This window comes from Salvelinus sp. IW2-2015, linkage group LG4q.1:29, assembly GCF_002910315.2.
Source record: "Salvelinus sp. IW2-2015 linkage group LG4q.1:29, ASM291031v2, whole genome shotgun sequence".
Taxonomy (NCBI): domain Eukaryota; kingdom Metazoa; phylum Chordata; class Actinopteri; order Salmoniformes; family Salmonidae; genus Salvelinus; species Salvelinus sp. IW2-2015.
The window spans coordinates 56,822,671-56,846,626 of NC_036842.1; the positions used below are offsets into that span (position 1 = coordinate 56,822,671).

General features: G+C 46.2%; 1 protein-coding gene across 2 annotated transcripts in view; it reads right to left on the minus strand.

Annotated features, from left to right (window-relative positions):
* Positions 1-7,440: 7,440 nt before the first annotated feature.
* mon2 (MON2 homolog, regulator of endosome-to-Golgi trafficking) overlaps positions 7,441-23,956 on the minus strand; it is a 50,662-nt gene continuing 34,146 nt past the window's right edge. Inside the window, exons 20-33 of one of the 2 annotated variants that reach the window (XM_070442976.1) lie at positions 22,332-22,451; positions 21,859-22,034; positions 21,459-21,621; positions 20,536-20,829; positions 20,074-20,272; positions 18,932-19,587; positions 18,273-18,416; positions 14,204-14,332; positions 12,949-13,139; positions 12,286-12,346; positions 12,059-12,182; positions 11,590-11,797; positions 8,863-8,945; positions 7,441-8,217 (exon numbers count right to left, since the gene is read on the minus strand). In XM_070442976.1, the coding sequence (XP_070299077.1) occupies positions 8,054-8,217; positions 8,863-8,945; positions 11,590-11,797; positions 12,059-12,182; positions 12,286-12,346; positions 12,949-13,139; positions 14,204-14,332; positions 18,273-18,416; positions 18,932-19,587; positions 20,074-20,272; positions 20,536-20,829; positions 21,459-21,621; positions 21,859-22,034; positions 22,332-22,451 (2,712 nt within the window). In that variant the 3' untranslated portion in view covers positions 7,441-8,053. The remainder of the gene's footprint in view (positions 8,218-8,862; positions 8,946-11,589; positions 11,798-12,058; positions 12,183-12,285; positions 12,347-12,948; positions 13,140-14,203; positions 14,333-18,272; positions 18,417-18,931; positions 19,588-20,073; positions 20,273-20,535; positions 20,830-21,458; positions 21,622-21,858; positions 22,035-22,331; positions 22,452-23,956) is intronic. The other variant, XM_023985130.2, reaches the window with a different exon arrangement.

The window sequence follows — 23,956 nt, forward strand, 5'->3', positions numbered from 1 at the left end:
CTGATTTTAGGGACTTTGATCAAAGGAAGGGCCAGAAAGTAACACGATCATTTCAATCTGGGTGTTATAAACGGAAAGACTGGCTCTGTGGCTAAGCAACTAGCAGCCGACTCTAATGCTRCCCCTGCCTGCTGTTCTCCACCAGCAACAGCGTGTGAATAAGAGACAGTTACTGCGACTTGAACAACTTGCCGATAGCAGAGATTTGCCTGCGACAAGCCGGKTACTCAAGACCTTTTCATGGTCCAGAGTGCCAGTGCCCGCCCACTGTTTACTAAAACAGCCGATGCATTTGAGAGAAGTGGTGTGACCTACATACAGTTGAAGTCGGAAGTTTACTTACACCTTAGCCAAATATATTTCAACTCAGTTTTTCACAATTCCTGACATTTAATCCTAGTAAAAATTCTCTGTTTTAGGTCAGTTAGGATCACCACTTTATTTTAAGAATGTGAAATGTCAGAATAATAGCAGAGAATGATTAATTTCAGCTTTTATTTCTTTCATCACATTCCCAGTGTTGTCAGATGCTCCTGTCAGAGCTGGTGTAACTGAGTCAGGTTTGTGGGCCTCCTTGCTCGCACATGCTTTTTCAGTTCTGCCCACAGATTTTCTATAGGATTTGAGGTCGGMGCTTTGTGATGGCGACTCCAATACCTTGACTTTGTTGTCCTTAAGCCATTTTGCCACAACTTTGGAAGTATGCTTGGGGTCATTGTCCATTTAGAAGTCCCATTTGCGACCAAGCATTAACTTCATGACTGATGTCTTGAGATGTTGCTTCAATATATCCACATACATTTTCCTCCCTCATGATGCCATCAATTTTGTGAAGTGCACCAATCCCTCCTGCAGCAATGCACCCCCACAACATGATGCTGCCACCCCCGTGCTTCACGGTTGGGATGGTGTTCTTCGGCTTGCAAGCGTCCCCCTTTTTCCTCCAAACATAACGATGGTCATTATGGCCAAACAGTTCTATTTTTGTTTCCTCAAACCAGAGGACATTTCTCCAAAAAGTATGATCATTGTCCCCATGTGCAGTGCAAACCGTAGTCTGGCTTTTTTATGGCGGTTTTGTTTTTTTATGGCAGTGGCTTCTTCCTTGCTGAGCGGCCTTTCGGGTTATGTCGATATAGGACTCGTTTTACTGTGGATATAGATACTTTAGTACCTGGTTCCTCCAGCATCTTCACAAGGTCTTTTGCTGTTGTTCTGGGATTGAATTTCACTTTTCGCACCAAAGTACGTTCATCTCAAGGAGACAGAACGCATCTCCTTCCTGAGCGGTATGATGGCTGCGTGGTCCCATGGTGTTTATACTTGCATACTATTGTTTGTACAGATGAACGTGGTACCTTCAGGCATTTGGAAATTTCTCCCAAGGAAGAACCAGAATTGTGGAGGTCTGCAATTCTTTTGTCTGAGGTCTTGGCTGATTTCTTTAGATTTTCCCATGATGTCAAGCAAAGAGGCACMGAGTTTGAAGGTAGACCTTGAAATACATCCACAGGTACACCTCCAATTGACTCAAATGATGTCAGTTAGCCTATCAGAAGCTTCTAAAGCCATGAAATCATTTTCTGGAATTMTCCAAGCTGTTAAAGGCACAGTGTATGTAAACTTCCGACTTCAACTGTAGATCATCCCTAGGAAACAGAGGGAAGATCTCCAAAGGTCCAATGAACTGCTATCTCGCCTGTCATGCAGGTCTTGTTACACAGTAGGGTGACACTGTTGTGTCGTTTTTAAGGGTGTGCGTTGCTTACGCAAAACCAGTCTCCAAGCCTTTAGCCCATCACATGGGACCGTCTATTGTGCTTGAGGCTTTCCCATGGAAGCCTTTTGAGCCGCTGGAAAGCGGTGAGTTGTAATATTTATATTCTAACCAGCTTTGCCATCTATCTTATGCCTGCAAAGCGACTGAGTGGGCTGCACGCACTGTCAGCCCACCGTTCGTGCCTTCAGTTTGCCCCGGGGTCCTCCTGGATACCTTGGTACCCAAACACCTCCTTTATGGCTAGGGTCAGCGGCAATCGTCTTGTAGCAGGCTGGAGCTTGTGGTTACACCCACCYCTCTTACCGTTTACAGAAGTAGAGTGTCTCCACCGTTTGTGTCCAGCAGGCGTCCAGCGCATTTTCTTGGATAAAAGCAAGAGTATTGCGCTACAGCGGCTACGACCCCTGCGTTTTTCTGTAACGGGAGGCCCCCTACCTTATTAACGGCTATCTTTGGATAGTGGAGGATATTGTATTGGAAAATGTAATAGCAATAGTTACAGCTCAGAGGGCTACCTCTTGGGCACTGTTTTTAAGGCATCTCCTTATGGGAGATTTGCATTTTTGAATGTGTGGCCACCCCTCATACTTTTATGAGGTCTTTACCGACTTGATGTCAATYCACCTTCTTTGGAGCGATGCTGTTGGTACTACCCTGGCTTCGGAGAGCATATCTGTGTTACAGGAGTTGGCCATATRCCATAGTTAGACATCAAAACGAGAATTTGAAATAGAACTCAAGGTTACTATGAGAATATGAGTGAGATGTCTTACCACAGGAAGAGAGGCATGCTTGATAGTGACCAGTTGGCGGGCGAGTGGCTACGTTTATGGAGGAGAGGGGCTTACCTCATTCGCCACTCGAGTTGTCTGTCTCAACAGACACTGTGTGATTGGATACTTTGAACCTCTGGACACGCCCAGGCAAATCCCATAGTGCGACATCTCACTCATATTCTCATAGAATTGGGGTTACGCAAGTAACCTTGAGTTATGGAGCACCAGTGGCCATTATACTGTATTGTTATTATCAGACTACATTATCCTATCCTTGAGTAGTGATTAAAATATGCACACACACCCATCCACCCATGTACATATGCACACAGACAATCTATATTGGATATCAAAGTGCTGTAGTGGGAGTCTGACACTCCCAGGTCCTCTGCAGGAGTCTGAAAGCCATCTGCTTCATAACKCTTACCCCACCCTTTCCCATAGTCAGACCAGCATTGATCTGGCAATCCACTCCTACTCTCCCCATGCGTGTGTGGTCCAGATTGTTTAACAGCGATGACACAGTCAGTCACTCTCGTCTGGGTGAATTGTTTTTCCAAGGTCGTCACATAGCTCCACAYCAGAGAACAGAACCAAGGGAGTAGCTAGCTGACTAAGCAAGGCAAGGGTTGATTCTCATCATCCCTGCCTGCCGCTGTGAATGCGATGAGGGTACAGGTACGCCCAGGCAGGCAGTAGGCACCTCACAATCAATAACTGGATCAATGACTGTATAGGGGTACTGGATAGATATTTTGAGTCCCCCAGCTAGAGGAAAATGGGAACAGAGTGAGGGAGGYGGGCACAGTCACGTGAGGCATGTGCGCTATGGGCCCGATTCAGACTAAGTAAATGTATGTCTTTCCTATTCACTCCTTTCCTARGCACTTCTCAGTAGTTGGTAATCAGACTTACCTCATGCAGGTGGGTAAAGGGCTTTGAAGGCGTGGTTCCCTTGTGTGCGCTGAATACGATAAGGGTTGAACAGTAGTTCTATAAATCTGAACACCAACTACTGAGAYGTGTGTAGGAAAGGTGAGTGTAGGAAAGGTGTACATTTCCTACATTTGTAACGGGCCTTTACAGCAAGTGTTACAGTCCCACTGTTGAAGTTGCGATATATTATAGTTAATGCTTGAAACCAATGTTGAAACCTATAAGGGTTTCCATATTTTGGGGTACAGGGCCAGAAAAAGCGAAAAGCTCTAAAAAGTTWAACATTTGTGGAAGTCATGTCTTTGTTGGAGTTTTGTAGTGCCAGCTGTCCTGTCCTTTTGTCTGTGCTTTCAGGACACATTTCCTTTTGACTATAATGTTAGTGTTGTTAGCAATGCAAAGGCATGTGGGGAATGTAGAGAATGTTTCGTTTACACACCAAGAGGCAGATCCTCCAGTCCGGTCCATCAGAAGGTGTAGCAGGGGAGGCAGCGGTAGACGGTTCTGTTCCAGGATGCAGATGTGATGATAATCATAGGAGGGAGCAGGCTGATTTTCCACAGGGAATGGGCTCTAATGTATTGCCTTGGGGTCTGAACGGAATGAAGCTGACTTATCTGCAGCCCGACTCAAATGTGAACGTCCACACAAGATGGATGACTGGGGCTGGATAGGCTGAGCTGGAGAGGCTGTCCTCCATAACTCCTACAGTACCCTATAGCTACCCACACTGCCTCGTTCTGACTGATCTTTACTTCACTCACTTTAGTTTGCCATCACTGGGAAAGCTAAGGCAGAAAGTATTTGATTGCTTTCACAATGTCTTTTGGTTGGTTATTTCTCACTTCTGCCACGTTATATTAGTGCTGATTTTATTGCTGATTATGTTTCCTGGCATGGCACAGCCAACTGAATCAGTAAAGGAAAGATGAGCTTCACCAGTGTTCAATATTGTTGATACCCATGCGTAAGCTCTCTCTGAAGACGATGGATGACAACCATCTTGGCAATAAAAGGAAGCAGGCAGTCCTGGCCCTGCAGAATTCTCCACACACTATCGATCCTTCCAAAGCTCTATTACTAAAAGGTTCTGGCGAAAATGGTGCCCTAAATGTGAACATATATCTGCCAGCACCGTAACGTATGATAAATGGTGAACCCATAAATATTGCAGCGTGTCAATGTAGGAAGGTCAAGTGTAGTAGGACCCAATCTTCAGTCAGAACAGCAGCTTCACAAAGGAGAGCAAAACACAGTACCTCTGTGTGGGCTGACGCTTGCATTCTATTTCCTATAAAGTGCACTACTTTTGTCCATGGCCGATAGGGCTCTGGTCAAAAGTAGTGCACTATATAGGGTGCCATTGTAGACACAGGCTCTGTCTAGGCTGAGGCTGGCAGCTCTAAATCTGAACTCCTGCGAGAGGACTTCAGCCTGCAGTTTCACAGACTGGGGCTTGCAGCCTGTTACTGCAGCCTATCAAAAACGCATTACCCATTCCAGTCCCCACCCCCCTCCATCACAAGACTTGGCTGCCATACTGATTCAGGGCTCAGCACAGCACAGGCAGATGCTACTGGGTGCAGTTGGCCAGCAGCTAGCTAGGGTTTAAGAGGGTAACTCACAATGCATGACCCATATCAGCAACCAGTCACAACTCTGTTTTTAGAGACACAATGGTAAAGCCCTGTGCTGAGCTGCATTGGCCACGTGGTTCATGTGTGTAGGCTCTCTGTAGTTTGTACTGTAGCCTAAATACTGCAACTGTGGTCTGCCTGTGGCACGTCAGTCAGTCAGTCTGATGATGACTTAACTGAGTCAGATTGGGAGGTCAGTCAGTGGTGCCAAAGGAACTGCACATTTTCTATCAACGTGCCTTGGTTAAATTGGCCACCTGCCTCTTAGACCAGCGTTTCCCAAACTTGGCCCTGGGACCCCAAGGGGTGCACGTTTGMTTTTTTGACCTAACACTACACAGCTGATTCAAATGATCAAAGCTTAATGATTAGTGCACTCCTTGGGGTCCCGAGGACCGAGTTTAAGAACCTCTACTCTAGATGGTTTGCTTACAATAAGTGTTGCAATGTTGCGCTCTCTCCCTCCAGTGACCGATGGTATGCTAAACATCAACAAAGGACGTTATGGTTAGCCATAAATGTAGCCTGCCTGCAGGCTGTATCAGGCCAGTTCCAGTTTTACCAGTGGGCAGTAGGGGCGCCACGTCACAGCTCTCTCGCCGATCATATAGCAAAAGCATGACCTACATGCTTTCCAGATTGGAGAGACAGTAGCCACTTTGCCTGTGGGTGAAACCCAATATCTATACAAATGTATGACCTTTCTTTTGCTCCACATTTCTATCCGTGGTGTACAATAAACTTTTTTTGAAAATTAGTATCTCAAACCAATCGAAAAAAAGGCACTTGCATGCATTTCCCTGTAAAACCGTACATGATAGCCTAGATAATATGCAATTAATTTCCAAAAAGCTGTAGTTCATCAATGAAATGTGACATGCAAAAAAAATTGACACAAGCAGCTTTTTACACCTTGAGAAAATTAATTTTATTTGAGTTAAAAATCCCAATTGCTACCACCTCTGGAGCTGTAAGGCAAAACGGAAGGATTGTTGCGACAATACAGTACTTCCACAGTTACAATGTAACAACGTAGCTGCTACAACTAACATATATTTAGTTTTACCTTTCAAAACGAATAAACAGGAAACTCCTCGGCTTGAAGTCGAATACCAGCACTAGCAAGGCAGTAGTTTGCGCAGTCATCTCCATAGCAGGCAATGTCATAACCCAACCAACAGCACAAACTACTACCTCAGCCAGTACATGGTCAAATGCCGATAGAACACACTGAAATAGCAGCACTCACAAGACAAAATTGCAAATTATAACGAACACATTTGGCATCCATAATTCCGATCTGATACATACGGTTCCATGCGCCTGGGACTGGGTTATGTTCATCCGACCTCCTGAGCAGACAGCCGTCTCATGAGCAGAGTTGAAATTTGAGGGAAACCCCGCCCAAGACATCCCCTAGTCTACTCCTCCCCTTTCCCCTGTGCACCAGATAACACTCTGTCCTCTCCCTCATTTGATTTAACACAAACTCCAGTTTGTCGCAACAACGAAACACTTGACACTCGTTTTTGCGAACTGTTACCTTGAAGAAGATACATAGTCGCAACCAAATAGAACGTTCTTGCGCTTGCCCAATATAGATTGGATATAATGCCGCGTTGACGTGCCAGTCGGACATTTCCGACTTGCTAACTGGTTGTATACTGAACCAAAATATCAACGCAACATGCAACAATAAAGATGTTACTGAGTTACAGTTCATAAGGAAATCAGTCAATTGAAACATTTATTAGGCTCTAAATAATGGATTTCACACGACTAGGCAGGGGTGCAGCCATGGTTGGGCCTTGCGGGGCATAGGCCCTGAGTGAGTTTTTTCACCACAAAGTTCTTTATTACAGAGATACTCCCCAGCACTCCCCCTAACATGGATGTAAACAAATTTGTGGACAACATTTGAGAGAAATATGCTTTTTGTGTGTCAGGAACATTTGTGATTTTTAAATTCAGCTCATGAAACCTTTTCCGAGTTTAGTTCCCGACTAGCATGTGGCATAATACATCCCATGACCCTCACCAGAATTACTCTAATTACAATTTTGCAGGAAATGTCAGTGAGGAGGTTACTTGTTTAGGATTGTGGGAAATGTATTTTCTATATTTTAGTCATAAAATATACCAGCAAGACTCCCACAATGTAAACAATGTTCCAGCGTAAACTAGGTTTGGGATTTCTGAGACTAAGCAAGCTCTGAAATACAATCTCACATGATTAAGAAAATGACACAGAGCCTACATTAAAATCATATACAGGGTCAAAAACAGGACATCACTGAGGCACACACAGAAATCAAATAATTGATTGTAGAACTGTCCCATTTATTTTATACAGACAAATACATCCCTTCTCACGCCGGCTAATAGATTACATGGAATGTTACAGTAAGATTTTTAATAAAATCCTGGCTGTTGAAAATGTCACAAAAGGTAATCTCATACACCACCCCCCACCCCTTCTCTTCTTAAAGATCCATATAGCCCAAGTACTTTGTTTTTTCTTAATTACATCATTAACACTGTCACCACACACTGTACATCGACTCTCCTTTCAGGAAATCCAAAGAAAACAAAGAAAACCCAAAGAAAACATTTGTTTTTTACTGTAGCAGTTAATACACAAGTCCAGCCAGTCAGAATAAGAATGGGAGGTGGTATCAACGAAAGTGTTTTAGAAGCATACATTGATGATGTCATGTGTAGCAGGTCAGAGTCGTCATTGTGGACTGAGCTGTCGCGGGGGGAGCTCAGTTACCACGGGTTACTGTCTGTTAGACGGGCTCACATGGTGTAAAAGAGCCCGTCCTTCTATCCCTCTGTCCACTTGTATGAAGAAGTGTATGTTTCGGTCTCAGGAGGACACATTCATTAGGAATTTGTTAATTACAAAAAGGGGGTTGGTCTGGTCAGGATTCTCCGTTCTGAACTCTGGAGACGGGGGGCTGCATAAAGTCTTTGAAGGGCCCCAAGGCCTCCTTCAGCGCTGAGCTGACCTCAGAAGAGGAGCAGGTGATGCACTCCACCAGTGTAGGGTACAGGGCAATCACCTGGGCCCATGTGGTCCCATCCACTGTAGGGGGGCACACACCATGGGATGGGGAATATGTGCAATGGATAGGAGATGTGGGGATAGGAAAGGAGAGGGAAGAGGAGAGGGACAAAGGAAAGGGAGGAGGGCAAAGGAGAGGGAGGAGGGCAGAGGAGAGGGAGGAGGGCAGAGAAGAGGGAGTGGGACAAAGGAGAGGGAGGAGGACAGATAGAGAGGGAGTGAGGACAAAAGGAAAGGGAGGAGGGCAAGAGAGAGAGGGAGAGGGCGCAGGAGAGGAGTGGGACAAAGGAGAGGGAGGTGACAGATGAGAGAGAGAGTGGACAGGAGGAGGGCAGAGAGGAGAGAGGAGAGGGAGGAGGGCAGAGGAAAGGGAGGAGGGAAGAGGAGAGAGAAAAGAGGAGAAGAGATGAGAGGAAGGCAGAGGAGTGGAGGGCAGATGAGGAAAGCAGAGACGAAGAGGCAGAAGAGTGGAAAGGAGAGGAAGGAAAGAAACCGATGTGAAAGAGAAAGCAATTAAATAAATCATTGGTTTCATTAGAAATTAAGAGGTAAATGTTTTTTTGTCTGGATAAATTGCAATATAAACAACCTCAAGGGCACTTTTGCATGCCTCTAGTAAAATAATTATATCTGTGTCTGTTTTCTAAGTTCTTTATTTCTACTCACCATTTTCTGGCTGGGTCTTTTTAAGTGAGTCCATCAAAGTGCTGATAGCTTTTAAGACAAAGATGATTTCGGTCACCTGTTGCCTAGAAATAAAATATAAGGAATAGGAATAATTATACTTACATATTAATGTTGTGCATTTAAAAATAATAAAATAACTTGCATTCAGAACCAAACAAGGGGACATACAATGAGCACCCATCAATTAAAACCCTATTTGCAGCAGGAGGCCTGAATATATGTAATTTGTTACAGTCAGTGTGGCATTTGCTTAAYTAACAGAGAAAGACCACAGAGAAAAGGGACAGGCGGCAGTTTGAAAACAGAAATGTGTATCTGAAGGATGCACATTTGATTATGCTATTAACCTGAAAAGTTGACAATCAAGCTTCATCCTCTGTCCACTACGGAAGACTGTGAAAAGATGGTTACACTACGCTGCAATGGTAAACCAACACAGTATACATTTTTGGATGACAGTGCATCAACCAGGGAAATGGGCAATTCCACAGTAACAGAGTGACACAGACTCAGATTTTTCACTTTCAAAATGTATATCAAACAAAAACCAATGATTCCAAAGTTGCACAAAGCAACAGTAAAACATGTCGTCCCTCACGAATGATGCAGCCTTTGGGCCAATTGAGATATCACGTGTGACTAACATATTTCCAGTTATTGTGTGTGACCACAGATTATCCATTATATTGACCTGATACTCAAGTGGCCGCTCTAGTAATGAAAATAAATATCTCAAAAAATGGAAGGCAGTTAGCCTGGGTACTGGGTCTGGGTCACTTTAGCTAATCCACTCCCTGTACTCCATGTCGTCTGCCAAATACCTTTTGGCAATGATAAGGAGCGGCAAGGAGTGGAATGTTAGCTAAGGAGACTGGTACTCAGACTAGAAGGAAGTCAGGAGGAGGCAAGATCAGGTGGGACCATTCTAGCCAATGAGAGAGAGGGCAGATACACGTGTGAAAACAGCAGTGGTGGAAAAAGTACTAAAGTCTTATACTTGAGTAAAAGTAAAAGATACCTTAAAAGAAAATGACTCAAGTAAAAGTGAAAGTCACTCAGTAAAATACTACTAAGTCTAAAAGTATTTGGTTTTAAATATACTTAAGTATCAAAAGTAAATGTAGTTGCTAAAATATACCTAAGTATCAAAAGTAAAAGTACAAATAATTTAAAATTCCTTATATTAAGCAAACCAGACAGTACAATTCTCTTCTTTTTTATTTTATTTACGGATAGCCAGGGTCACACTCCAACACTCAGACATAATTTAAAAACAAAGCATTTGTGTTTAGTGAGTCTGCCAGATCAGAGGCAGTAGGGATGATCATGGATGTTCTCTTGATAAGTGTGCGAACTGGACTATTTTCTGTCCTGCTAAGCATTCAAAATGTAACGAGTACTTTTGGGTGTCAAAGTACAATATTTTCTTTAGGAATGTAGTGAAGTAGAAGTAAAAATGGTCAAAAAGATAAATAGTGAAGTACAGACAGCCAAAAATAACTACTTAAGTAATACTTGAAAGTATTTGTACTTAAGTACTTTACACCACTGAACAACAGGCACAACTCCAATATAAAGTGTTTTTTTCTCAAAGTTGCCGGGTTGTCACATGTCCTATTTATCAGTACACTCGTAACAACCTAAGCACTATGAAACGTCTATTCAATCAAATAAGCCACACGTAGGACATAAGGCATTACAATTTTTGTTAACCAAATTCGACACTCATTGACCTCCATACAAAAACTCCTCGGTTAGTGAGCAAAAAAAATAAAAAACACCACCTGCTGGAGAAGACAGATTTTGTTCCCAGTTACTGTATCCCTCTCGCTTCCTTTCTAGTTTGACGCACACATTTCAGTTAATTACTATAGTTCCCGCCTTAGGCCAATCAGTGTAATTTTGTAAATGCCGGATCTGTATGGCAAGATGCATCATTCACCCAAGTTCCTTCAAAATTGGGCCAGTGCTGTCTGAGATATCGTGTGTGACTAACGAACGGACGGACGAGCGGAGATTTCATCGTGGGGGACAACAAACCACACAACTTTATGCATAAGAACTACTTTTGACAATTTCCACAGAAAATTGTACAAAAACACATTTACTTGAACAGGGCAGAAGCAAAGTTTGGTAACAGAATGACGCCTTGTGCTGTTTGTGCCGTCATTCCGTTACCAAACTTTGCATCTGCCCTGTTCTTCAAGTAAATGTGTTTTTGTACAATATTCTGTGGAAATTGTTAAAWGTAGTCATTGTGCATGTAGTTGTATAGTTTGTTTACCTTTGCAATCATTGGTTTTTGTTTGACATACATTTTAAAGTGACAAATCTGTGTCTCAGAGTCACTGTTACCGTGGAATTGCCTGAATCTACCCCGTATGAATACCAAGAGAATGAAAGAGAAAGAATGAGGGAGAACCCAGAGGAACATGGACGGAGAAACTGCTGCCAGTGCTCAGCTAAAGTTCCAGCGTAAACCCTCTCTCTTGTTGAAGTTGAATGCTAATTCTGTGTAATAGGTGCATAAACACTCTTCACAAAATCAAAATGGGCTGAGTTTTGGTGTGTTTACCCTCTACTACATCCCTGTCCTGCGGGGTCTTGTAGTACCTTCTATTACATCCCTGTCCTGGGGGGGGGGGGTCATAGAGAGGTGACGGTGGTCTTCTAGGGCTATTGTTTTAGTGGTGTTCGTGGACTCACCTGGGCAGTGGGCAGCGTCCACTCAGCCTCTCATCGTCCACGTAGCGCCTCAACACGTCCTGGGACCTCTTGAGGAGCACGGAGAGGGCCATGCGAGAGATGTAGCCCTCCTGGGGCGTGGACACCTTGTTGCTGAAGGAGAACTGGAGCAGCGTCTCAAAACACACCTTGGAGAACTCCTCCCGCATCCGCACGTCTATCTCTGCCTCTGTGGATGGTAGGAAAGACATGCTGAGAGGGGATGTAGTAGAACAGATCAGTGCTACACAGTAGAGCTCATCTTCTTATTTTCTTTAGGTGATGCTAGATATTTGCTATTGTTATTAATTAAAGAAAAATCTGATCCTGTTGCCAGCAGAATAAAAAGGCATTTGAGAAAAAAAAGGAAAAAAAAGGTAATCTTCGGTGGGAAAATCACGAGGTATTGGGAATAAGAGTGGGTGTTTCTGACCCAGTGTTGTTTTCTTACCTGTGAATGAGGAGGACTGTGAGTGAATGGATCCTTTATTGAGCATGGTCATAATCTGACCAACAAAGTCTTTGGGGATAAAGTTGGCAAACGGTAAAATCTCTGTGCTGATCAGCTGCACCACCTACAGAACACACAGAGAGGACACAAACAGACCTCCGTGACGGGCAGGTAATAAAGGCAGTCATCTAATTCGAAAGGTTGTTTGAAGTGAAGTCAGGTTTCACCTCAACGTCAATGGCTTCATTCTTCTGGAACTCCTGGATGGACACATTGTCTGGAGGTGTGCTGTCAAACAACAGAAACAGAAATGCAGTGAATCAGCTACTGCTTTACTGCTAATCAAGCCCCATTCCTCCATGCATTGTCTATACTGAATCAATGACCATTTCCCAGACTGAGGAAGATGCAGGTGCATCAAAATGTCAGTCTGTCAGACTTGCTTTAAAGGCGCAATATGGAGAAATCACGCCACCATTTCCTGGTTGCTAAAATTATGTAGCGTTTGCCTAATTTCAGTTTATGTGACAAAACAAGCAAGTGTAGAGTATCATTGTACAATCTAAACCGCTGTGAAATATATTTTCAACATCCCAAAATATAGTATCTTCAGCTGTTTGAAGCTGGTGTACAACACCAATACTAAAACGACTCGGAAGCGYAAACTTAAGAATGGGAAGCATTGAAAGCAAGTCTGGTTCGTTCTATGAGAATAACAGATCTATAACTTTCATTTCTATGTGAATTTGATCAGGTTGCCCAGAAAGCTACATACTGGACCTTTAAAAAAAAATCTTTGAATAAGAAAATACCAATACACAACACAAGCTTTTTAAAAGGTAAAAGGCAGTGCCTCATATATGAACTGCCRGAGAAAAGGGGGTACCTACCTTTTGGTGAAGAGGAAATCTTCGAAGGCGTTGGCCAGCTCTGGCCACATGGTTTCAAACATCCCAGAGGAGGCATGCTGGCGGGCCACGGGCAGCCCGATGGACAACACCTTGAGCAGGGATGACACGGCCAGCTTCCACGTGCTCTCTGACGGACACGCATACTTCAGGCCCAGGGGCATCCGCAGGGTCTATGGAGGATGGAGAGAAACGACGGGGTTAGAGCACAAATGGGAGTCTTCAATGTAGGGACTAGCCTGGTTGCCAGGTCTGTTGGTGCATTAGCCAACACCTAGCCTCGATTTCTAGGCTATTTCCTCAGGATCCAAGGAGAGAGCAGGTAGGGGGGGGGATTAAGATCACTAAGGTTAATATTTAGATGCAGTGTGATTGAATATGCTACACATTATCTCAGAGTCTCTATGACAAGAGGGGGAGGGGCGATGGTAACAATGGGAGTCTCCAACATATGGACATGACTGGTGGCAGATCTGCTAGTGCAGTTGAACAATTACACTGACAGACTCAGAGGAACACTGCGGGGGGGGACAATTCCTGATGGTGTTGTGTGTGTGACTCAGTAATGACACAGAGACCTAGAGTGTAACATCAATCACAGACGCAACTAAACAACTGGAGCTGTTGAGGCATTGATGTTTTCTTTCTTTCTTTCTTTTTTTTTTTTTACATGGAAAAATAAGTAACGCTACAGAAACAGACCGTCTTTGTGACAAACGGCTCCCTTTTTCCATACACAATGGGCTTCCCCAAGGTTTTATGGCTGTGACCTTTCTCAGGAGAGAGAGAGAGGAGGATGGGGGTTGGTTTGAACATATCCATAGGGAAACTCTTAATGAGTTCTTGGCAGAGTACTCTTCCAGTTTTGGGAAATGCTTTAATAAGAAGATACTGGAAGAGAGTGGTCAGATGGTCCCACACACATGCATCAGGCCTCAATGAGAAAGAACTTGGTATGCCATTGACCCACAGGAAACAGAGGAACACTTGACAGCTTTGTGAAGGGATGTTTCCCCACGACACAGAGCAGCTCGTTTATGACAGAAACACTAGTGACTGGAGTATGATGATGGGACTCCAATAGGAGATATAGAATATATTCAGAATGGTGTAGACATTTCACATTAGGGAGTAGCTCCACAACCACGACTAGGAGTTCCAGTTTCCGAGCTACTCCTTTTACATGAACACTTATAAACAAAGTAATACGTCTTGATGGTAATGTTGGAGACAGTACCTTGATGATGTTCTGAAGGACTTTCTCGTTGATGACAGCTTTGTGACAMGCTGTTTTGTGGTACTGGTCCACCACCACCTCCAAGGACCTTTCGGCAAAGGGCACGTAGTTTAAGGCAACCCATTCCGCCTGTAGAGAAAGACAGAGAAGGAACGAGAGAGCGAGAAAGAGAGAGTGGGATTAACTAAAGCTGAAAACATCCCTCTACGTAAATACTAAGAGGACCAAAGCACCATAAAACTTGAAATAGAAAAACATCTACAAAAATGGACGACACCCAAACACAGTCAGTAAGATAAGTGATATAAGGATGAGATTGACAGGTAGGTAGTAGGGACAGATGGAGACATAACCACTTGTTAGTGGCAGACAGAACAAAGAKGGGTAGGTAACATGGAGTGTGTGATGTAGATGAGGCTTTTCACCCACTGCATGGTAAGACCTCATCTACTGTAGTAGCGATGGGACCATTGAGCAGTAGTACACAGCTGAATACAGTTGAGTAAGAGTACTAAAGGGGGCTGAAGAAGGGAGGTGGTAACTCACCGGWGCAAACAGTTGGATCTAAAGGTTGATCCAGATGGATAGTACGACACAAAAACAGAACAATGAGAAGATGAGAATTAACTTGTTTGCTGGTGCCTGGCGTTCTTATACCAACTTGTCGCCACTGTGGCAATCATGTTTGTTAATGGTTTGATTGAACAACAGACGGACTAAGTGACAGTATAAATGACTGACAGGTTAACTGACAGACTCTGAGCTTTTCCTTCCGAGTGAGTGCGTAGCGTAGCGTTAATTAGCATAGCTGATTCAGCCACCACCATGAAAACAAAACTCATCAATATAAAAAAGGAACTGGTACACCAGTTGACAGTATTTCTTTGTAGTCAGTATTTCTTTGTAAGTGTGAGTTATAAAACCACTGAGTAAGATCCTAGCTTTTTATTAAAGAATAGGTCAGCAACAGGCGGCCTGCGAGTATTTTTTTTGTACCCCCAAAGTTTTTTGTAAAAAAATCTATAATAATAATAATTTKWAAAAGTATTTGAAAAAAGTATTTGCCCCCCTTCTAAGCGAATGTTATCAGATATTCAACCAAAACGTAATATTAGATAAAGGGAACCTGAGCAGACAAATATCACAACAATTACATACTTTATTTCATAAACAAAGTTATGCAAACCCAATGCCCCTGTGTGAAAAGGTATTTGCCCCCTTACACTCAATAACTGGTTGTGCCACTTTTAGATYCAATGACTCCAACCAAACGCTTCCTGTAGTTCTTGATCAGTCTCTCACGTTGCTGTGGTGGAATTTTGGCCCACTCTTCCATGCAGAACTGCTGTAACTCAGCGACATCTTTGGGTTTTCAGGCATGAACTGCTCGTTTCAAGTCCTACCACAACATCTCAATTGGGAATAGGTCTGGACTTTGACCAGACCATTCCAAAATGTCAAATGTGTTGCTTTTTAGCCATTTTCYTGTAGACTTGATTGTGTGTTTTTGATCATTGTCTTGCCGAATGACACAGCTACGCTTCAGCTCAAGGGCTGGCCTGACATTCTCCTGTAGAATTCTCTGATACAGAGCAGAATTCATGGTTCCTTCTATTAAGGCAATTTGTCCAGGTCCTGTGGCAGCAAAGCTTTCCCAAATCATCACACTACCACCACCATGCTTGACAGTTGGTATGAGGTTGTTACTGTGGAATGCAGTGTTTGGTTTTTGCCAGGCATAAATGGGACCCATGTCATCCAAAAAGTTATAATTTTGAATCATCTGTCCATAGAACATTCTTCCAAGAGTCTTGATGGCAAACTTGGCAAACCAGGCAAACTTGAGTATAACTTTTTGGACGAAAATTCCTGGCAAAAACCAAACACCTCATACCAGCGGGAAAGCATGGTTGTGGGAATGTGATGGTTTGGGGAGGCTTTGCTGCCTCAGGACCTGGACAACTTGCCTTAATAGAAGGAACCATGAATTCTGCTCTGCACCAGAACATTTCTAAAGGAGAATGTGAGGCCATTTTTTGCTATTTGTAAAGTCAGGTTCCCTTAATCTAATATTTGGTTTTGGTTGAAGATCTGATAACATTCACTATCAAAAATACCCCCCCCCCAAAAAAATTGGCAATATCAGAAACAGGGCAAATACATTTTCCTTGCACTGTGTATTCAGGATTTTAGTTCTTGGTCAAAAAAAGACTGTAAAATCAACAGGAATTCAGCTTAAAATGTGTTAATCAAAAACAGGAAGTATGAATCTAGTTGCCTAACCCTGTTATAAAGATCCCCTTCTGTTTTGAACTTAGTATGAACAAAGAAGGCATCACCAACTAGCCTACAAAAAAACAGGGGTTGTACGAGATAAGTGAATCAATAAAACGTAGACTTCATGGGGTCTCATTTGTCCTTCATTTTGAGAAAATGGAAGAATCATAAACTTGGTCTGTGACCTGCCGAAAACCGGAAAAAAGTAACCTAGCGGCCAGCGTGCTGCCGGCCCGAAGGGCCAGCGTGCTGCCGCACCAAAGGGGCCAGCCGTGCTGCCGGCCCAAAGGGCCAGAGTGCTGCCGGCCCAAAGGGCCAGAGTGCTGCGGCCCAAAGGGCCAGAGTGCTGCCGGCCCAAAGGGCCAGAGTGCTGCCGGCCCAAAGGCCAGAGTGCTGCCGGCCCAAAGGGCCAGAGTGCTGCCGGCCCACGGGCCGAGGCTGCCGGCCCAAAGGGCTAGAGTGCTGCCGGCCAAATGGGCCAGAGTGGCTGCCGGCAAGTGCTGAGCGCCGGCACGAAGGCTAGCGTGCTGCCGGACCGAAGGGCTAGCGTGCTGCCGCGACCGAAGGGCTAGCGTAGCGTGCTGCCGGACCGAAGGGCTAGCGTGGCGTGCTGCCGGACCAAAGGGCTAGCGTGGCGTGCTGCCGGACCAAAGGGCTAGCGTGGCATGCTGCCGGCCCGAAGGGTCTAGAGGCTGCGCTGCCGGCCCGAAGGGCTAGAGCGCTGCGCTGCCGGACCGAAGGGCTAGCGTGGCATGCTGCCGGCCGAAGGGCTAGAGCGCTGCGCTGCCGGCCGAAGGGCTAGGTGGCATGCGCCGGCCCGAAGGGCTAGAGCGCTGCGCTGCCGGACCGAAGGGCCTAGCGTGGCATGCTGCCGGCCCGAAGGGCTAGAGCGCTGCGCTGCCGGACCGAAGGCTAGCGTGGCATGCTGCCGGCCCGAAGGCGCTAGAGCGCTGCGCTGCCGGACCGAAGGGCTAGAGCGCTGCGCTGCGGACGAAGCTACGTGGCATGCTGCCGGCCCGAAGGCTAGAGCGCTGCGCTGCCGGAACGAAGGGCTAGCGTGGCATGCTGCCGGCCCGAAGGGCTAGAGCGCTGCGCTGCCGGCCCGAAGGGCTAGCGTGGCATGCTGCCGGCCCGAAGGCTAGAGCGCTGCGCTGCCGGACCGAAGGGCTTAGCGTGGCTGCTGCCGGCCCGAAGGCTAGAGCGCTGCGCTGCCGGACCGAAGGGCTAGCGTGGCGTGCTGCCGGACCGAAGGCTAGAGCGCTGCGTGCGGGACCGAAGGGGCTAGAGCGCTGCGCTGCCGGACCGAGGGCTAGAGCGCTGCGCTGCCGGACGAAGGGCTAGAGCGCTGCGCTGCCGACCGAAGGGCTAGAGCGCTGCGCTGCCGGACCGAAGGGCTAGAGCGCTGCGCTGCCGGACCGAAGGGCTCGCGTGAATGAGAGAGAAAGAAGAGGGATGATTTAGGGCTGCAGATGCGGTTTGAAAGACCCAGCTATGTGTCATGTGATTAGGACAATAGGGAAGGGAAGGGCACATGAGGACCAGAAAAAAAGCAACGGGAGGTGCTTCATGAACGTCAGAGGTGGAATGACCATGCTCAGAAAATCTGGAGAGAAACAGATGACTGGCATCGAAAAATATTAAACAACATTCCATTAAATGAAAATATCCGAGATATCTAGACAACGAGGGAGAAAGAGAGAACGCTTGAAAGAGAGCAGAAGACAAACATGCATACAAAGCGATCGAGAAAGACAACAGTAGAGAGAGAGAGAGAGAAATTGTGATTTGTTACCTGGTTGTATTTAGCGTTGGCCACATGTTTGGTTTCCAGCTTGCCGTACTGGGGGGGCTTGCAGGAGAACTCGACGAAGAGGAGCAGCTGTTCGAATATGGCCGGGTACATGACTTGCAGGCTCTCTGGGCCCACACAGATGGCCTGCAGAGGGAGAGACAGGAACCTTACTCACTACTGACCTCACTAGATCCAGGGCACCTCAGTCACTACTGACTCCCATCAGGGGATCATGTTTAACATGATCCCCACATTCGGATATCAGCCTCAATAGCACATATCAAGTGTAGGATAAAAATAAAAATTACCATGCTAGTTTCTATAACACAGAGGACAAAGACAAAGAAGAAACATCTACTCAAAAGGGAGCCTTCGAACTTTGAACAGTATGTGGATCAAACTACTAGCTAAATCAGCACCTGGAAAATGCCTTTGGCTGTTCATATTGTTCATTTGTACTTACAATGACGGCCTACCAGGGAACAGTGGGTTAACTGCCTTGTTCAACAACAGATWTTTACCTTGTCAGCTCGGGGATTCGATCCAGCAACCTTTCAGTTACTGGCCCAACACTAACCACTAGGCTACCTGCCACCCATATAACAACCCTTTATAAAAAAAAAAAAGTTATAACGTATCTGGTGTGGTAGCCCACCCACCTTCTGCAGCACGTCGAGTGCTGTGAGCACGGCCTCCTGCAGGCTGGTGAGGACAGCCTCGGTGTAGGAGGGCAGGATGAAGGGCGAGGCGTCACTGCTGATGGGTATGGACACGGCCCCGTGGAGGATCACCCCCAGCTTCCTCAGGTCCTCCATGCTGAAGCCAGTCTCGATGTGCTGGTAGAGGGCAGGGACGATCTGGACTAACGCTGTCAGGAAGGGCTGGCTGGGGACGAAGGAGGGTCTGTCTGTCCCCGTCCCGCCACTAGGGGGCCTCGTGCTGTCCGTGCCCGTCCGGTACCAGGTGTTCCACGCCGACCACCACAGAGCTGCGTCCTCCAGCGCTGACTCCTCCCCCTGGGGAGGGGCCTGGAGTTCYGCTCCATTGTAGCGCGTCAGCCTCTCGAGCATCGAGTCGGAGCGCAGCAGGTGTCTGCCGGGTCCCGAGGCGCTGAGGGGGTCGATGAGGACAGGGGGGACGCCCATCACGGCCAGGGCGAGGGCCTCGGTGGACATGGCGGAGTCCTTCACGGGCGTGCCGATCTGGAGGATCTCTTGGAAGGACTTGAGTGCGGCCAGGGAGACCTCGTTGTTCTTACTGAGGGCAGCAGATTGGATGTGGTCCAGCAGCACCTCCCACGCCTTGAAGAAGTCACCTGTGGAGTGGAGTGGACACACAATCAGATAAGAAGAGGTCATTGTTGGGCTCAATTTATTAAAAAGGTACCGTATTGACTGTATAGTATTAAAGGTATTGTATTGAAGATGCGTGGAGACAGGATAAATGTATTGACAGGAGTAGGAGTACCGTCCGTAGAGCACAAGATCTTTACCTTTGTCAACTGACTAGACTGACTGATGACTTTATGAGATCATATCTATCTACAGTAGCAGGCAACTGATGCAGGCAGCACACACACATCTAACCTAGTGGGGACACACAACTCAGTCCCATTCAAAATCCTATTTTCCCTAACCCCTAATCCTAACCCTAACTCAAAAACCTAACCCTAATCCTAACCCTAGCAACTAACCCTAGCTCCTAAACATAACACTAATTCTAACCTTAACCCCCCTAGAAATAMCATTTGACCTTGTGGGSACTAACAAAATGTCCCCKCAAGAACAGTTAAACGCGATACCTAGCTGCTGCAGCAGGTATCTCCTGGTGTTGAAGATACGAGCCACCCCTGCCAGCGTCAGCACCCAGGTCTCCGCCCACTGTTTCTCAGCCGTGTCCCGTGAGTGGTGGATGAGGATGTTCCCGCCGCCTGACTCAATCTTCTCCTTGTCGGCCGTGGTGGAAGACTTCCTCACACAGTCCAGCAGGTGGAACAGCACCTGGTTTTACACAGACATAAAAAATGGAGTTGATGTGGACCGCCAGAGGGCAGATGGCCATTAAGGTGGGTATAAAGTACTAACTGCAGCACTTGATCACGTACGATCATTAAACTGATAGATCCCAAAAGTACAATTCCATGACAGACGAGGGCCAGTGACTGAACATTTGACTACCTTTTAGTACGCCACAGGAGTCTACAGCCATGCACCATTCAAGACTGACTTTGTCTATGATCATTGTGACTGGCTGAACTGAGTACCTTCCAGACGACGATGTGCCAGGTGGACTGCTGCAGCAGGGTGCCGTGGGCAGCGATGGTGGAGAACATGGTCTGACCAGCGCTCTTCCTGACGGCGGGCCGGGGGTCCACACACAGCTGGCCCAGCTTGGCGTACAGACACAGCCAAAGGCAGTCGAAGGGAGGGGCCGGGTGGAAGGGCCTGTTCAGGGGRTCGCCCTTCTCCTGAGCCTGCTTCTGCAGCGCAGTCTCCTCCCTCTCTAGATCCTGGGTGATGGCCTCGCCCCTCTGGAAGAAGTAGTCGGAGATGTTCCACTGTTGGGGAAAACGGGGAGAGAGAGAGGTTGATTAAATCACTAGTCACTTTCAAAGATCATGTTGAAATACTAGAAAAAGGAAATTATTTGAGGAGACGCAGCAGCAATTATAAGCTTTGTATAACCGCAGCAGTAATATGAACTAGAATGAAGTAAAAAGTCAATACAATAAGAGAATAGAAAACAAAATATAGCATAATGCTGCGGTGTACAGGAGTCCTATGAGGTGAGGCTGATGTTGATTAGGGCTAGTGTTAGTCATGATGTGTTCAGTCTCACCAGGAGTCCTATGGAGGTGAGGCTGATGTTGATTTAGGGCTAGTGTTAGTCATGATGTGTTCAGTCTCACCAGGAGTCCTATGGAGGTGAGGCTGATGTTGAGTTAGGGCTAGTGTTAGTCATGATGTGTTCAGTCTCACCAGGAGTCCTATGGAGGGGAGGCTGATGTTGAGTTAGGGTAGTGTTAGTCATGTGTGTTCAGTCTCACCAGGAGTCCTATGGAGGTGAGGCTGATGTTGAGTTATGGCTAGTGTTTAGTCATGGTGTGTTCAGTCTCACCAGGAGTCCTATGGAGTGAGGCTGATGTTGAGTTAGGGCTAGTGTAGTTCAATGAGTGTTCAGTCTCACCAGGAGTCCTATGGAGGTGAGGCTGATGTTGAGCTCCTGGTTCTGGAGACCGAAGCTGCCGGCTACGTCCACTACGATCTGGAGGCACATGCAAGGCATGGTGGGGAGGAAGTCAGTCACCACCAACTGCAGGCACTGGAAGGCTGTTCGGATCAACGACTCTCTAGGCGACAGGGGACAGACAGACACTTGTCAGACTCTGACATAAAACGGAGTGAATAGCCAACTGCTGAACAAGAGAGAAGATACAGCATGTTAAGATGAAATAGGTGTTAAGAAGGGCTACATCTCAGCTTTTAAATATGGACCACAGAGCTTTTCCCTCTGCATCATCCATCCCAGTCTTTCGCCCTCTCCCTTTTCAATGCTACCCCCCCCCCCTCTCCCTTCTCTCTCTCACCCCTGGTCGTTGCGGATGGCCCCTATTACGCCCAGCACTAAGGGCCAGCCGGGCCCCAGACTGTCCCCTTGGCTCTGGAGGATCTGCAGCACGCTCTCCAGCTGCTTCTGACGGATGTCTGCATGGAGCACGTTGGACAGCTCCTTCAGAGGGTTCAACAGCAGGAGCTGCAGCCTCTGACAGAGGGGCAGTGAGAGAAAGAGACAGAGAGACAAAGAKAAGGGACAGWYGGAGAGAGTAGGGAGTGGTTATAATACATAAACAACGACAAGCATACAAACCACTGCCTTAAGATAAACAATGTCYACTATGTGTGGGTGGGTTGGTATGGTGAAGCTGACTAATAGCAAGTCATCTTATCACCTTCCATTGTAACAGCCACCCGACCTTTAGATAGAATAGTGTACAGTAGTCCCTGTATTTGGGTTCTATGTGACTGGGTGAAGATGAGAGAGATGGGGTAGTAGCAGTACCTGGTTCTGTGCTAGAGGGGGGTTGTGCTTGTAGGCCAGGCCAGCTTTGATGAGGGCGGTAACAGCCTCAGCCCCCCACTCTCTCATCCTGGCGTTYGGGTGCTGGCAGACCTGCAGCAGGTAACATCATTGGGTAGGGCACACACACACACACGGGACGAGAGAGAGAGAGAGAGATCAGACACAGTACACACACAAGCATTGCAGAAGGAGGGGGAATGCGAGTGGAGAGGGGGGAGAAAGCGGGGGAGAGAGAAAAGAGAGCGATATTGATAGAGAGAGCAAGGGATCGGAGTCAGGGGCAGTTCAAACAGTATGCKCACCCGTTTCTCACAGCAGGTGGTTAAAACAGACTGTATGCCTGTGATTTTCTACTCGCACAACAGTGAAATCAGGTAATTCCATTTGACAGACACGTAATCATGAAAGCTCTGGTAAAAATCAGTCAGCTTTCGTTGCCTTGCATTGCTGCACATTTCACTATTCCCCTGGGCTGTTAGATACAGTGAATGAGATGCCACATCAGCACCCCCCCTTCACAGCCCACAAGTGTCTGTGCTGTCTACTTGTTGGCCAACGTCAAACAAGTGTGTGACTGGCCTAGAAAGGCTGGCATATCATTAGCGATGATAAGGTAAGATGCATTCAAATGTGCAGGTATCTGCATAGTATGCATACAAACAAAAACAGAGTTCCAGAAATGTAACTCATGTGTGCGAGGCCATTTTGATCAAACATTAACAGCGAAGCAAACAGAAATCTGTCGCAAGCTGCACATCGCAAACTCTCAGCTCCAACACCTTGACGCCAGGCGGAGAGACAGACGGGAATGAAAGAGAGAAAGAGAGAGAAAGCAAATGATTGGGAGGAGAGGTTTCCGAGCTTACCTTCTGCAAAAACAGACATGGGTTGCAAAAGAGAGGGAGATAGAGAAAAGACAACTTAAAAAGGAACCGTTCGTTTCAGACAAACACACACAGAACTGCCACAGATACAGATGCAGTCAAATATATTGGCACCCTTGCACTCCACAATGGAGTGCACAACGAATCAGAATGCTCCGTTTTCCCTTTTSAAAACTGGTTGAATGGCTATTTTCACCCTGTATACACCTGCAACTTACCACAGGAGATAAATTACACAGTAAACATTTTGAATAATTTAGTCCAGGCCTTTGACTTTGAAAAATTACAATTGCAGTTTATATATATTGTTCTTCTTGGTCTTGTGCGGTAGTAAATCAAACAAATACACAATTTTAACTTATTTTAGAAGAAACAGTGACTCGTGTAAGGGTGGCAATATATTGGACCGCATCTGTAAAGCTATAWCTAAATAGGGGACAGATGCCACTCACAGCATTAGAAATGGAAGAGCCCCGACCATCATACGAGAGGGCTTGAAAAGTACGTACCGAAGGACATACAGCTACAGGCTACAGCATAGCCCTACCCAAAAAAAACACTTCACTAACCTGGCCCTAGATCCGTTTGTGCTCTTTGTCAAGGCATGACAATTGCAGAAGGAGTTGGCAAGAGAACAGAAACAGACTTGCACACAGTCTACCACTTCACTACCCTCTTCTTCCAAAGGTCTAATGTGGTCTTTAAATGGTTACTGTACGA